Below are 17,103 nucleotides of genomic sequence, written 5' to 3' on the forward strand. Positions count from 1 at the left end.
AGAAAAAGAGCTCCTAGCTATTGTATGGGCAACTAAGTATTTCAGGCCTTATTTGTTCGGTCGTAAATTTAAAATTATAACAGACCACAAACCCTTACAATGGATCATGAACTTAAAGGAGCCCAATTCACGTCTCACAAGGTGGCGCCTAAAATTAAGTGAATTTGATTTTTCAGTAATATATAAACAGGGAAAGTGTAACACGAACGCAGATGCATTATCTAGGATAGAACTGAATAACGAAGAGCTCATGTCTATCGTAGCCAATCCATCTGAGAAAGCACCTACATTAGATGAATCTAGAACTATAACAGCCCCTTCAGATAACTCTGGGACTGCGACAGTTCATACAGATAATGAGAACCCAATATTAGAAATCCCAATCTCCGATGAACCATTAAATAAGTTCACCAAACAAATTATTTTAAATATCGTAGGTGATATAAAAGGGCGCCCAATTGTGACTAAACCCTTTGATACGCACACTCGCATCACAGTTCAACTATCGCAATCTAACTTAGAGGAGGATGTTACGAACGCAATAAAAGAGTACGTGAACCCAAAGGTTAAAACGGGATTGCTTATTAACCCACCTTTGGCCATGTATTCCATCATTCCCATCATTCAAAGAACATTTAAGAGTTCATCAATGCAATTAATACTAACCAAAAGGGAATTAGAAAACGTTCGGGAATATTTAAGACAACAGGAAATTATTAACAAGTATCATGACGGCAAAACCAATCATCGGGGCATAAATGAAACGTTTTTAGCTCTGTCTCACAAATACTATTGGCCCAAAATGCGCGAAAGTATTACTAAATTTATAAATGAATGTACAGTGTGCGGTCAAGCAAAGTATGATCGAAACCCCGTCAAACAACAATTTAAAATAGTTGCTTCCACCAATAAACCTTTTGAGCTTGTACATATTGATTTATTAACAATCCAAGGTGAGAAGTTTTTAACCATCGTAGACGCCTTTTCTAAATGCGCTCAGGCATACTATTTGCGAGACGGAACCGCTATTAGCGTAGTTCAGGGTTTTCTTAGCTTCTGCACACATCACGGCATACCTATCACCATAGTGACTGATAATGGGCCAGAGTTCACTAACCAACTTGTCGGTGAATTCGTAAGATTGCACAGAATACAGCATCACAAAGTTGCTGCGCATACACCCAATGAAAATGGAATTGTTGAAAAGTTCCATTCGACTATCCTAGAACATCTTCGAATCTTAAAGGTTACACATAAAAATGATTCTGTCCCTAATCTTATGCCCTACGCCCTTCTCGCTTATAATAATAGTATACACAGCCTAACCAAATGTAGACCCATTGAGGTAATAACTGGCCACTTTGATCCTCGGGACGCTTTTGACCTCGATCTTACAGTTCACTTATTCCAACAATACATGACTAACCATAAAGACAAAATGACTAATGCATATCAATTAATTCACGACTTAAGTACTGACTCCCGTAAGGCTTTAATGGATAACCGTAATAAAAATAGGGAACCTGAGATTGACTACTGTCCTGAACAACAAGTATTTGTTAAAAATCCCTTTGCATCCCGGCAAAAACTAGCCCCACGTTTCACTCATGATGTAGTCATAGCAGACCTTCCTATCCATATTTATACAAAGAAAAGACGAGGCCCTGTGGCAAAACATAGATTGAAGAGAACCCCTAAGAGCTCTAAATTGTTACAGGACAGCAGTGATAATCCACCTGGTTCTACGAACAGTAGTAACACAAGAGATAAGACTTGAAAGTCTAGATAGCGGTCCTGGTATCCTTCCCTTTAAGCTAGGTCCGTCCCGGATCCTATCCCATTATCATTCCTTTTTACAATATGTTAACCTTCAAGAATTACAAGATAAAGTAAATTCAATCAATGACCAACTAGCGAATACTTCCCCAGAACTTAATAATAAGACCAACTCTTTATTTCAACCCCATTTACAATATCTTATGTCTAAGCTCGACAGTGTATCAGATCAACTCCAGACATTTGAAACAAGTCGAGTTAAAAGGGGACTCATTGATGGCCTCGGATCTGTAGTCAAGAGTGTAACTGGTAACTTAGACTACACGGACGCCTTACACTATGACCAGGCCATAAAAGGTATTCGTAATAATGAAAATAAATTATTAACTGAACTTAACAATCGTGTAAGCTTAACTAAAGAAATGGCCGCGCAATATTCTAAAATTATAGATAGCTTAGTACATAACCAAAAGACTATAGAGACTATAATAAATAAAATCTCCATAAGCGATGCTAATAGAGACCACGATCTTATAAAATATGCTCATCTCGCACAAACATTCTTAATACTTGGAGATAATATAGATCTAGTATCACAAGAACTGCCGCGGCCCCGATCCCAAGCGTCTACATTTATATTGTTGCTACTTTCCGGAGACGAAAGACCAAATAACTTCACAACAAACGTTTCTTGAGTCAGTGTCAGACTTAAGTATAGATCGACCTGGTGATGAGTACCTGATTGTTGGCGATTTTAATATAAGAAACGCAACTTGGCTAAGCGACTGTAATATAATTAATAGTATAACTTTGTCAGATCCCTCTAGAGACGTGTTGACTTCCCAGTTATTTGCTTTCCTATCTTTTACCGGCTTTGGTCAGTACAACGGAATACGAAATCAAAATGATAGACTTCTCGATCTGATCCTCTCCAGTTTTATCAGTTGTGTGACTCGGGCTGAGCCTTTGTCGGAGCCTGAGGATAGTCATCACCCGTCTTTGTCCATAGCTGCGAAGGTGTTATCGGACGATACTAGCCTCCAGCAGGCTCCACGCACAGCGCGCCTTTTCCACGCTGCTGACTATGAGCTTATCAGGGCCGAGCTGGATGACATTGACTGGGACCAGCATCTATCTAGTTCGGATGTCGAGAGCGCATTGAATAGTTTTTACTCGGTAGTAAATGACATTATCGATAAATATGTACCTTTGAAGATCATGAATAACAATAAGGAATATCCTGTCTGGTTCTCATTTAAATTAATCAAACTCATAAAGAAAAAGAACAAAGTTCATAAAAAATGGAAAACATATGGTAGACTTCTAGATTATGAAACTTTTTCAGATTTAAGACGCTCAGTAAAAAAACTAGAAATCTCATGTTATAAAATCTTTTTAACGAGGTCCGAGTCAAACATAAATCGGTGCTCAAAACACTTTTGGTCTTTTATAAAATCTAAAAAAAGTCTTTCCGGTATACCTGACACTATTAAGCTTGATAACGAAGTTGGTAACGACGGTCAAACCATCTCGAATATGTTTAACGCTTTCTTCCAATCAGTTTTTGAAGATGATAATGATACTATAATATCATCCCCGAGTCCGTCAATAAAGTCTAATTCTTTGTCCGCTGCCCTCATTGGTAGTGTACGCATCACGCCGGATATCGTTGAGAAGTATCTCTCAAGGATTAACACGACGAAAGGCAGTGGTCCTGATGGTATACATCCTATATTTTTGAAGGCATGTAGTAAACAGTTGGCACTCCCAGTTGCATCTATCTTTATCTTGTCTATGTCCTGTGGCATCATGCCTCTTACCTGGAAGCAATCGTTTGTTGTTCCGATACACAAGAGTGGGGATAGACATAATGCTCGTAACTATCGTGGAATCTCTAAGTTATCTGTTTTGCCAAAAATCTTTGAGAAGATTGTATACGACTCGTTGTATCCTGCAGTGAGCCCTTTGTTGACAGTCCATCAACATGGTTTTGTCGCTAAGCGGTCCACAGAAACTAATCTCTGTGAGTTTCTTGATACAGTATTGGAGGCTATGGATGGGGGCTTCCAGGTGGACGCTGTGTACACTGATTACTCAAAAGCATTCGATAAAATATCGCATTCTATCCTTATATCCAAACTTGAGGCAATCGGTGTGCATGGTGATCTGCTCAGATGGCTTACATCGTACCTTAGAAACCGAACACAGGCTGTGACGATTAAGGGTTTCACTTCCAGCTTTATTCCCATCTCTTCAGGAGTCCCACAGGGCTCGCATCTTGGCCCTTTGCTTTTTAATATATTCGTAAACGATGTTACAAATTGTTTTCAAAATTCTAAAATATTACTATATGCAGATGATACGAAAATATTCTCAGTCATAAAGTCAGAAAGTGACTGCCAAAAATTGCAAAGAGATTTAAACACTTTATGTGAATATTGTTCTCTCAATAAATTGTACCTAAATGTCGATAAGTGTAATGTCATAACCTTTAGTAGAAAGAAAAAAATAATTCAATACGATTATAAACTTGATGCGAAAAAATTAAAAAGGGTAAATGAGGTGCGAGATCTGGGGGTTGTCTTGGATAGCGGACTATATTTTGAGCAACATATCAATAAGATAATTGCTAAGGCATATAAATTGTTGGGTTTTATCTTTAGACAAAGCACTGATTTCAAAAATATTGGCACCTTAAAACTTCTTTATAATGCATACGTCCGGTCGCAATTGGAATACGCCTCTACTGTGTGGAACCCTATGTACTCAAAGTACGTAAATATCTTGCAGAGTATCCAGGACAAGTTTGTAAGGCGTTTGAGGTATCGTTTTAAGGATTCCGAAGCCGTGGATAAAATTGAGCCCCTGGCCATTAGACGCGAATTTAGAGATCAATTTCTTTTATATAAAATCATAAATAGTATTGTTGACTCGCCCTATTTATTGAGTAAGTTGTCTTTCAGGTGTTCTAGACCTAACGCAAGACACGGAAAAACTTTTATGACGCCACTATGTAGGACTAATTATAGAAATAACTGTTTTGTCATTAGAGCCTGCAAAAAGTATGACAGTGATTATGGTCACGTTGACATATTTCACGAGAGGCCTATGCGGTTCCGTGGCCTAATAAAGGCATAAAATGTGTATTAATACACCTTACAAATAAAATTTGCGCATGGTTTTAAATGTTTAAGTTAGATAATTAAGTATTGTGAATCTGTCTTTTCAATTTTAAATTACCAGTGAAAACTCATAGGCTTGTGTAAGACTTATTATTTTTATTCTACATGTATCATAATTTAAGCTGTATGTTTTCCTAATAAAGAAAATAAAAAATAAAATAGAACTAACTAAATTACAAAACATCTTAGCATTTATTAAAGTTTCTACTATGCATCATTCGTTTCTTAACTCACGTGAAATTCGCAGTTTAATAAATAAGCTAAATACTTTATACGGAAACAATAAGATTCTAGACTTAGAAATAAGAGAATATTACGACATAATTAAGTTAGGTTCATATTACGTAGATAATGAAATAGTAATAGTGTACAAGTTCCCAATATTTACTCCTTACATATACGACCTATACAAATTATCTATTGTCCCTAACGGAAATCACGAAATCCTTGTTCCATCCTCCCCATTCCTAGCTATCAATGAGAAAGATTTCAAGCACATAGAGGCTGAATGCCCGAAGACCAGCAAATGGTTCATATGTGAAGAAACACGGAGTCTCCAAAGCCAACCATCTGAAGATTGCATCCATCAACTCATCACTACCCAACAACGGAGCGCCAACTGCAGCCCAATCACGGTCACACTAAATCAACCAGCATACGAACAACTAGACGACCGCCACTATGTCATCAACTTCCCTACTTCTACGAAAGTACATCTGTCCTGCGGGCAAGATCTCTACAAGGAGTATCGAGGCAGCTATCTCGCAATCATCCCACACAAATGCTACATGGAAACATCTCTGTTGACAATCTCCAACCTCAAGGATCGACTGAAAGGACATGTACTGACAATCACGGATCTACCGAAGGGACCAGAGTACAATATTTCGACAGTCACACTCAAACTAAACTCTATGAATCTGGATCATCTTCACGCCACCAACATGAAGATCTCCCAGCATCCAACGTTAAATCTTGAGAAGAACGAAGATTACAGTATATACCATACTACCATCCCATTGTACATGGTATTAATCGGTGCATCTGTACTCATCAGCGTCATACTATACCGCAAGTACTACAAGAAATTAGACTCTGTCCAGACCCAACCAAGGGAAACTCAGACACAAGGCACAATATACGCTGTACCAGAACCAAAGACAAGGGCAAGCCAACCCCCACCTCAATTCACAACGAAATTCTTCGGTGGTGGCTGTTCTTCGGGGGGAGGTGTTACGCACGCCTAATCTATGAAGATCGCTGCATCGACGCTGACCCAGTTTACCCAAATCAAGATTGCACATTGCACTATGGACCGCGCGGAGCAGCATCAGCAAAACGCGCCTCTCTTGACAACAGCATCAGCAAAATGCGCCTCTCATGACGACAGCGGCGACGTTTCATTAATTTTACCAATTATTTTATAGTCATATTTGTTTCACACTTCGAGACGGTATCACTAGCTTACCTAATTTTACTTTTATTGTAATTTCTTTCTTTTAAATTAAATTTAATTAAATAAAGTTTGCTTTTTCTTGGAACCTCCGGTTGCAGCTAACGAAATTGGCTCAAAAACTACTGGACCGATTTTAAAAATTCTTTCACCATTCGAAAGCTACATAACTCACGAGTAACATAGTTATTTTGGAAAAAAATAGGGTCCCGTAAAATATTTGGGATTTTCATAAGACGTGGAAAAGCGCCATCTATCGTCATTGGTTAAAATCTTCTTGCGCCTGACAAAAATTTTTGAGGTACGTAAATATTCATGAAGGCAAAGCTGTCAAACGCCATCTATCGACATCATTAGTAAATTAGTAACTAAATATTACAATGTCATGTACTATGAATAACGCTCTTCGTAATCATAATATTGAAAATTTAATAAATAAAGATATTTTATGTAATTAAACCATTCACTGTATGTACCTATTTGAATCATTCACTGTGTTTAAACGAGCAAATCAAAGTGTTAATTAGTGACTTTTTACAAACTTCCTTGCAAATTCTTATTAAGTGCCGCCATCTACCGAGATGAATATTAGGGTACGGTTCAGCGGCGGACAAATGGGATGGGCGCGTGGGCGATTGTAGTTAAATAGGATAAGAATTACCTACTTCGTTTTTGTTTTCTGTAGGGGAAGCCCGGGCAGCGCGGATAAGTTAAGGAAAAACAAAAAAATAACACAGAAATACTGAACTTAGGAACAACCTTTATTTTTCATTTATTTATTTATGGCACATATAATCACAATTGCAATTGTAAAGTTAAAAGTAGCAAAATATAATATCTTCATACTTAATTATTACTTTTTCTAAACCTCTTCCATTATCCGCTTTACCCGACCCGGTCGGGTAAAGTGGATAAGCTACGTCGGGTATAGCATATTAGGCAGTAACTCCTGACAGTCATCGCAGAAATAACTGTCAAGTCCATCATAATAACGTACAATTTTAATGTGCCCAACGGTGGCACTCTGAGCATTGGATCCAGTCCTCTATGGGTGGATCCATTTTAATATCATTTTTTTGCATTTTATTGCTTGTTTGCTTTTAACTGGTGTAGAAGTTAATACCATTTACGTTTCTTATTTGTTTTACGTTTATACCTAAACACTATTCTGAAAAGAAAAGAAAAGAAAAATAAAATACAAGTTACTCAATACAAAGATAAGTTATCCGCTTTGCCCTATCCGCTTTGCCCAAAACGTGTATTTCTAAACATGCCTTTTCTTAACATTTCAATACCGGTTTAATGTAATACTAATATTACAAATATTACTAGAAAACATTGTTAATTTGCAAAACTAAATCGTTCTTGGGTTAGCTAACAGTAAAAACAAATGAAATGAGAACAAACCTGATCGAAAATCGTAAGAAGAACACACTAAACAATTTTTTTGTCACAAAAATAAACGAAAGGCACCAGTCGCTTTGAATCAACTGTCATGGCGTAGTCAGAGGGGTCACTCGCCTACGCAGCCGCAACTTGTAAAGCCATCTCTTATTGTGTTCCAGAAAAATCGCTTATCCGCTTTACCTGGGTTATTCGGTTTGCCCGGGCTTCCCCTATGTAATTTGTTAATTTTTTGGTAAGGTCTTATTTTAATTACTTTGGTTGGTAGATACTTACTTATTTGATTTTAATGATAATTACTATAGGTACGTATAATTTTAGTAGAAAGAAAGGTCATTGAATGACTAAGTGACTCACTCACTCATCACGAAGTCTCAGAAACTACAAGTCTCAAAAGAGTTCTCATAGGGGTTAATGGTCTATTCCACCTTGCTTTGATCACCAAGATGATCAAAGTGGACTCCAGTTAAATGATTTTTTTAGTGTTCTTTGATCACCTATAAATAAATCATACCTCTGAATTGTCACATACATGTCCAATTTGTTTATTGCGGTTTATAGAAAATATCAAAAATGTTACAAAACAAAATATGTAGTACAACAATTGGACATGTGACTATTCAGAGGAGGTGTGATTTGTTTGTAGATGATCAAAGGACACTAAAATAATAATTTAACTAGAGTCCACTTGGCTCACCCATGACATCGTATCCATGGGTGATCAAAGGCACAGAATAAATTCAAAGGACACTAAATTGTCGCTGTAAGTCCACTTTGATCACCTGGCTGATCAAAGCCAGGTGATCAAAGTGGAATAGGTACACCTCCTTTTAGAACGTAGGTAGTCACTAAGATGAAATTTTGCAAAATTCAACCCTTATGGGAGTTAAAAAGGGGGTTAGAAGTTTGTATTGCAGTCCTCGGTTTTTAAAGTAAGAGACTTGAAAGTTAAAATGTATGCTAACTATGATCTCTAGATATTGTGGAGGTGTACGTATACTGTTCGGTACACTGTGGTACTGTGTACACATCGGTTTGCCGACGATATTGTGGTCATGGCAGAATCGTTGGAAGATCTTGGCACAATGCTCGAAGACCTTAATCGATTTTCCCAACAGGTAGGCCTGAGGATGAACATGGACAAAACGAAGCTTATGTCGAATGTCTATGTTGCGCCCTACCCAGTTTCAGTTGGGAGCTCAATTCTCGAGATTGTCGACAAGTAGGTATGTCTACCTCGGACAAACGATCCAGCTAGGTAGGTCCAATTTCGAGAAGGAGGTCAATCGTCGAATCCAACTCGGCTGGGCAGCTTTCGGGAAACTACGCAACATCTTTTCGTCCAAAATACCTCAATGCCTGAAGACTAGAGTGTATAACCAATGTGTGTTACCAGTGACAACTTATGGCTCGGAAACGTGGCCTCTCACTATAGGCCTTATACAGAAGCTCAGTTGCACAGCGTGCTATGAAGAGAGCTATGCTTGGTGTTTCTTTGCGAGATCGAATCAGAAATGAGATCCGTAAACGAACCAAAGTCGCTGACATAGCCCGACGGATTAGCAAGCTGAAGTAGCAATGGGCAGGGCACATGGTACGCAGAACTGATGGCCGATGGCGCAGAATGGTTCTGGAATGGAGGCCGCGTACCGGAAAACGTAGCGTGGGACTTCCACCTACAAGGTGGACCGACGACATCGTAAAGGAAGCAGGAAAGCGCTGGACGCAGGCTGCTTACAATCGATCAACATGGAAAGCATTGGGGGAGGCCTATGTTCAGCAGTGGACGTCCTATGGCTGAAATGGTGGTGGTGGTGGTGGTATATATGTTACGGCTAAAGATAGGTGTGAACATAAACTTAAGATTAGCCGGCTAAACTTAAGTTTATCTTCGACGAGGTGTTAATGTTAGTTTCTTCTATCTTTAGCCGGCTAAACTTAAGTGTAACCGCAGGCCCTTGGCTAAAAATGTAGAAGGAAATGGAAAAGGAAACAATGTAATAATGTTTACTATTTTGACACGAAAACTTTATTAACACGTTCCGACGCTGTACTCCAGTCCAATATGACACTAACAATCTTCACATAAATGTTTCATACACCTATACCCGTACTATTGTTCACAATATTTTGCAACAACAAGTCTGCTCTCTATGAAACTCTAATGTAAAATCGACGGTTGTTGCCGTAGTGTTTTTTAGATTGATTTTCGTGAAAACGGCGAGACCCGTATAATATGAATAAATTCCTCCTTTACTGTATGTGCCGTTACCGCGGCGGAACGTGTTAAAAAATAATCACTTTCATTACACATACTTTTATGTACCTATGTAGGTATTCAAAATTACAATTATTACAATAACAAAATATTAGTCACTTATAATAATATCTACCTAATCATTAAAATAAAATAATAAGGAGCCATTTGGTCATTACAATTGAATTTTCTGTAGGTATTTAAAATTACAAAATAAAACAAAATAAAACTGCGCGCGCGTTGTCCCCCCACCGCCCCCTCAAGCCCTCCGCCGGCCTGGCGCGCCCATCGAATACATTTTTAGCCGTTTCGTTTTGGCTAATGTGCACATTAGCCGTCTAAAGATGGAATATCACGACGCAAACTAACATGCTATCGAACTTTAGCTGCTTCTCGAAGATAAACTTAAGTTTAGCCGGCTAAACTTAAGTTTATGTTCACAACTATCTTTAGCCGTAACATATATACTGAAATTGGGGGAGGCCTATGTTCAGCAGTGGACGTCCTATGGCTGAAATGGTGGTGGTGGTGGTGGTATATATACTGAAAATGTATCATTAGAAATCAACTACGGGGGCTAAGGAGATATAAGGAGGGTTGGAAGTTTATATTATGAAAGTCCTATGTGTTTAAAGTAAGAGAGTTGAAATTTAAAATGTATGCGCAATAGATGCTCAGAGCGGATTTTACGAAACTCCACCTCTAGGAGTAAAACGAGTTCCACGCGTACGAAGTCGCGGGCGGCCGCTAGTATTTATATAAATAAATAAATACAATTCAAACGAGCCTAAACTCTATGGAATCGTTTAATCCCGGAGTTGCTATGGGGCATGGGGCCACTGGCATTCCAGCTCTATCATCAGATCGACTCCATGTCATCACAATATTGCATTATCATCCGAATTACATGTATATCCAAAATTTTAACTCAATCAGTTGTTGAAGGATTTCTCATAAAAAGACGAGATTAAACATTTTCAGTTTATTCTTCATAAGTGACACAAAGAGAATGACAATAGACAAAAGAAGAAACATTGCTTTTTTAAACCATAGACAATACTACTATGTGTTCCTACAGTTGTCGTCAGGAAGTTGGTCTAACAAATTCAAATTGCAAGATTCCACACGAAGTTACCTACATATTACATGTTCAAATTTCGAGAACGACTGAACCAACAAAAACATTAGAAAATTTACGAAAAAATATCCCGTACAAAATGTTCATGGATTGTGTTATTTTTATTAAATACCTTTACGCCTGAGTTAAATGACACCGTCATCAAGGTTCATCAATTCAAGTTTAAAATAATAGGCAGTAATGTCATGAAAAAAGAGCTTCTATTCTGTATCTACCTATGCCCGTGTAATTTTGATCGGTGTCAAATCGGAGTTTTCATGCGGGGTGCGCGGGTGTTTCGCGCGGCGTGAAGGTCAAACGCCCAAGGTCATTGAGGACTCTAATCGCCTTAAGTAAATAAGAAGAAGAAAAAATATTTCTTATTACACAACTGTTTTTATGAACCTCCTTACATTTTCTGATCAAATAGCCACATAGATAGCTGAAAGCTTAGAATAATAAAGCCTAACTAGTTAGATGGATTAGTCTTCATAAACGCTTCAAAAGTGAGGCAAAAATCTTATGACATTAATGTCAAAACGTTGTTAAAAATTTCTAAATTTAGATGAATGAGAGTTTTTATCCTCATTTATCGTAATAAAATGTTATTATTTGTTACTTCATTATTATTTTAATAAGACATTTACCGTATAAAATTGGCCAGGTTTACTGTTAGGTATAGTAGAAAGTGAAGAACCTCAAAAAAATCTGCAGTCTCCAACTGATGCGAGTACTAACCAATGGATATGAGCACCAGCAGCGCCGGGAAGCCGAAGCCCAGCGCGTAGCACGCGTCGTCGCCGAAGCACATGACGCTCCTGCGCAGCGCAGGCGTCACGATCATGACCATGAACCCGCCCAGGTTCACTGTGCAGTAGAAAGTGGAGAACCTCTGCAGTCTCCAACTGATGCGAGTACTGACCAATGGATATGAGCACCAGCAGCGCCGGGAAGCCGAAGCCCAGCGCGTAGCACGCGTCGTCGCCGAAGCACATGACGCTCCTGCGTAGCGCAGGCTTCACGATCATGCCCATGAACCCGCCCAGGTTCACTGTGCAGTAGAAAGTGCAGAACCTCTGCAGTCTCCAACTGATGCGAGTACTGACCAATGGATATGAGCACCAGCAGCGCCGGGAAGCCGAAGCCCAGCGCGTAGCACGCGTCGTCGCCGAAGCACATGACGCTCCTGCGCAGCGCAGGCGTCACGATCATGCCCATGAACCCGCCCAGGTTCACTGTGCAGTAGAAAGTGGAGAAGAACCTCTGCAGTCTCTGATTCTCCTCTGGGAGGCGAAACTGTAGGACACAGTGGGTAATGGTAGGTCGATTTTTGGGCATTCTTCTAACTATACAGGGTGTTAGGTAAATGGGTATATGAGCCGACACTAGCCCATGTTAACATGGGCATATAAATGGTATGGTGAAGTCAGAAATTTGATATCATTTTAATTTTCATACAAATCGGGTTTTATAAAATTTATTTTGTATGAAAATTAAAATAATTAAAATGAAGATATCAACTTTCTGACTTCACCATACTATTTATATGCCCATGTTAACATGGGCTAGTGTCGGCTCATATACCCATTTACTTACCTAACAACACCCTAGTTGGTTATACTAGAAGCAACAGTAAGTATTCCGAAACCAGAATTTTCTTTATTCCAAAATATCTTATGGCTTTAAAATCTTAACTCCTGCTTGAAAGCGTCATAGGTACTTATGTAATTTCAGATTTTTCAGTAGTTTCTGTTTTTTACTTTCCTTTCAAAATAGATAATGAGACTTGATTGGTTTCAGTCAAATAAAATTGTCAGTCAAGAATTACATTTCGGATACTCGTACTTAATCATATTTACTACTAAACAATAATTTTATGTCTCTACTTGCAACTTTGTTCAGTTTCAGTTCATTTTACCAATCACACTAATACTAGTAGCGCCATCTACTGTCTTTTTTTCAAGCGTAACACCGAAGCGAAAGCATTCGAGTGAGACTGTAGGAAAGATGAACCACAATCCACACCACACACTACAACGAAATATCAAGATCAAAAGCAAGGTGGCCGTTTGTACACGTTTAAACGCTTTCGCTAACTATACCTATACCTATTATTCAAGAATTAAGATGATAAAATTGAATATAGGTAATGTTACAAAAAAGACCTGTCTACCTGGTCGCCCCCAAATGCCGCAACACAAGGCTTGATGCCTCCAGTCCCAGTAGCAATCAACGCCAAACCAATCATCGAAGTGGTCCTAAGAAAAAATCGTTACTTAAGTTAAATTCCGCGCCAATAGAACCATATCTAGGCCATCTCCTTTTAGGCCTTACATTATGAAGACCTGTCACCTGACCTGTATAATTTCAAGGATTCATAAACTAAGATAAGAAACCTTGTAACTTTTAACCAAGTAGGTACATAGAGTCAAATGGAAAGCCAGGATATTTTCATTAGAATAATATCTAAATAGGATTCAGTGCAATATTCAAGAGCCAATTATTGGCCCGGCCTAAGCAATCAGAGACGGACTTGACTTGCCAGCTAGCTAAGTAAAAGGTATCCAAGTAACTAATATAGGTAGGTACAGGTCGCACGATCAAAGGTAAGCTTTGCATATTAATGATACAATCAGTAAGCCTATATTACCCCATCCTATTCAAGTCAAGTGTCCATTGTATTTGTCGGCCGTTTGGTGTAGTGGTTCAGAACGGACTACTATGCCGAGAGGTCCCGGGTTCGATTCCCGGCCGGGCAGAAATTGAAATGATGAATTTTAATTTCTGTGACGGGTCTGGGTGTTACTATGTATAATATTTATGTATTAAAAAAAAAAAAAAAAGTATATAAGTAGTATATCCGTTAAGCTAGCACCCATAACACAAGCATATTAATTGCTTACTTTGGGGCTAGATGGCGCTGTGTGAGATTGTCCAAAGATTGTAGTACCTACCTAACTAATAGATTCGATCAGATTAGCATGATCAACATGGATTTTGGCTAAAGTTAAACCTACAGGATGGTTTTATAACTATAAACACCCCTTTCGTAGCTGTGCTGGATAAAGGCCACTATTTTCTATGGTTCGTTCGTAACTATCTTAGGTACTTACTACTCTTACCAAAAAATAAAATGACACTTACGTAGGCGGTAGCATAAGAGGCGGTATAGCAGAGCAGCAAGTCAATATGGTACCGAACAGATAAATTATCGAGAAATATAATATGACCCTGAAAACAATATTTCATTTTAAAATGTAGCCATTTCTTGTCGTCATTAAGTAGGCCTACAGAGCCTGCTAACAGAAAAAGGCTTATTCCACTATTCCCCATTGACAATCCCCGTCAACGGGGATTAGTGAACTTTTTGTTCACTATTCCCCGTTATAATAGGATTTTATTTTTAACATTATAAGCTCCAATTGGCGTTAACGAGGAATAGTGAACAAAAAGTTCACTAATCCCCGTTGACGGGGATTGTCAATGGGGAATAGTGGAATAAGCCCAGAAAAATGCCATTGTTACGCGATATTTTATATTTTCGATATTAACTCGTAGTCTGCATTCTATGAGCTATGAGCAAAGATAGTCCCCATAAAGTGCATGGTATACAAAAAAGAACATGAGTAGGTACTTATAACAGCTGCAAATTACCTCAATGTGTTAAATCTACATACTTATATCGTCCAATAAAGTTGTCGGCCAGGATGGCCCCCATCAGAGGCATGGTGTAGCACAGCATTATGAATATGTGGTACACCACCGTTGCCGCGTTTTCGTGCAAACATAGCACATTTCTTAGGTACAGGGACAATATAGCTAAAAAAATATTAACATGACATTAGTTACCCACTCAAGGTAAACCTATTGAAGGGAATTAATGTGGCAGTATTTCAAATATTTATTCAACGAAACTAAGATGCATATTCGCTTGACGCATATAGGTACGTACAAGTAAGCACTTAGGTGCCTACAAATTATGATCCTACAAACAATGGCCACACTACTATTACTCATAGTACTATTAGTACCTAAAAACATCTTAGTACCTAGGTGTTTGCAATACTTTACGAACCAATACGAAACTGGATAACAAGGCGACGATGGAAAAAGAAAAAAGAAATTCAATAGAATAATAATAATGTATGATCTAATACTCACTTCTGAGGCCACAAAATGAAAATCTTTCACAAAATTCTGTAGCAATTATACAAAATATCGACGTAGGATGACTGTGAAACATGTTTGCCTCAAATTGCAAATAGAGAAATTGGTGCTACGGTTGGTAAAATCCTATGGCAACAAAGATATATATTGAATTTTATTAGTATTAATCTGAGGACATTTATCAATCTCACAATCTCTTTTTGAAATAACAACCATTGGGTCTAGTCAAAATGCCATCGCAAACCAATAGGAAGTTTTCACTAATGTCAGTCGCCGCGTCACCAGTAATTCGATTCGATCGGAAAATGGCAGCCAAAATGCACATTGAACCACCAACGACGCGGCGATATAAAAGTTCATTCAAAATCGAAAAAAAGTTAAAAAATGTCTATGACTTTGCGATTGTTTTTACTTTTTTTAGCTATTTTTTTTTAATTTGTTTCTTCCTTCTTTCTGCTCTCTGTTTATGTCTATGCTTCGCTGTCAAACTAACTGTCAAAACGACATCGCGATACGGATTTGTCAAAACAGCCTTAGGGTGGGTTGCACCATCTTAGTTTAACTTTGACAAACGTCTAAAATCTGTCAAACTCCATACAAAAAACTCCGGTTAACGTCATAGTTACGGTCAAAGTTAGGTGGTGCAACTCACCCTATTGGTTTTCGATCGAATCGAAGCTTATCACCGGGGTTTTAGTAATCGCAATGAAAATGGCGGGTGTTGCGATTCGATTCGATTTTGATTGAGTCTTAAATGCATGTTGGCTAAGCCTTTGTATGGTAAATTTCAATCCAGTCTTTCGATTATCGATAGGTAGGGCTTTGCGATTCGATTTTTTGCCGTTTGACTAAGCCTTTTTTGTTATTGACCTCTTTTGCGATTTGTTTATTTGTTTGCGACTGGTTTGCGATGGGTTTGCGATTTTAAAGTGCGTTTTGACTAGACCCGCATGAACCTTATCATGACCATGACACTGTCAATTCATAGAGAACTTAAGTATAGATGACCCACGCTGAACTGTCCCACCAAACTCAATGACAGGGGGGCGCTACCATCGTTCAACTATATGGTTTCCAACATGGCAAAAATCGGAACCAGCGATCCGGTATTGACGGTGGCGCCCCACTGTCAATGTCATGCATAGGACAGTTCAGTATTTTGGAACTATAGATGACCCACGCTGAACTGTCCCGCCAAACTCAATGACAGGGGGGCGCTACCATCGTTCAACTATATGGTTTCCAACATGGCAAAAATCTGAACCAGCGATCCGGTATTGACGGTGGCGCCCCACTGTCAATGTCATCGACAGGACAGTCCAGTATTTTGGAACTATATATATTTTCATAACTCTTGGAGCGTGATTTATTAAGCTATCGCATAGAGCAATGAAACGCGATTTGACTATGAAGTCTTTATTAAATCTATGATTACATGATCTTCGTATTTGATTAAGATATAAATAAGATAAATATAGACGTTAACAACTAGCCGACAAGTCGTCGGACTCGGTACAAATAGACACATAATACGGTATACAATAGTTGCCTCGACGCAACATAAATACGGGAAAACGCCCAAAAAACATATCTCTTTCAGCGTCATTTCAAGCCCCTTTCCTTACTAACTAAAAAAAAAAAATATTTTGTGCTGTAATTTCTATTACAATTCGTTAGAATACACTGGCACACGTAATTGTAAATTGTGCTGTGCCTGCTTGATAACACATCACAAAAAAAATCATAC

The 17,103-nt window shown here is 38.5% G+C and overlaps 2 protein-coding genes and 1 long non-coding RNA gene across 3 annotated transcripts in view; all 3 read right to left on the reverse strand.

Annotated features, from left to right (window-relative positions):
• The window catches only part of LOC135086931 (solute carrier family 15 member 1-like), a 37,571-nt gene extending 25,588 nt beyond the window's left edge, over positions 1–11,983 (reverse strand). The window contains exon 1 of the mRNA XM_063981755.1: positions 11,928–11,983. The gene's annotated coding sequence lies outside the window, so the exon portion shown is untranslated. The remainder of the gene's footprint in view (positions 1–11,927) is intronic.
• LOC135086892 (uncharacterized) lies at positions 7,244–8,024 on the reverse strand. The gene is made up of 2 exons (XR_010260631.1): positions 7,819–8,024; positions 7,244–7,579 (listed from the first exon to the last, which is right to left on the reverse strand). It is a non-coding gene; the product is annotated as an uncharacterized LOC135086892 (long non-coding RNA).
• LOC135087067 (solute carrier family 15 member 2-like) lies at positions 11,923–15,533 on the reverse strand. Its single transcript, XM_063981911.1, has 7 exons — positions 15,351–15,533; positions 14,867–15,008; positions 14,334–14,420; positions 13,363–13,447; positions 12,296–12,485; positions 12,112–12,240; positions 11,923–12,056 (listed from the first exon to the last, which is right to left on the reverse strand). Exons 1-7 carry the CDS (start codon positions 15,430–15,432, stop codon positions 11,923–11,925), a joined length of 849 nt encoding a protein of 282 aa, XP_063837981.1. The 5' UTR covers positions 15,433–15,533.
• Between the last annotated feature and the right edge of the window lie 1,570 nt (positions 15,534–17,103).

The sequence above is a fragment of the Ostrinia nubilalis genome, chromosome Z (assembly GCF_963855985.1).
Source record: "Ostrinia nubilalis chromosome Z, ilOstNubi1.1, whole genome shotgun sequence".
In the NCBI taxonomy this organism is placed as follows: Eukaryota; Metazoa; Arthropoda; class Insecta; order Lepidoptera; family Crambidae; genus Ostrinia; species Ostrinia nubilalis.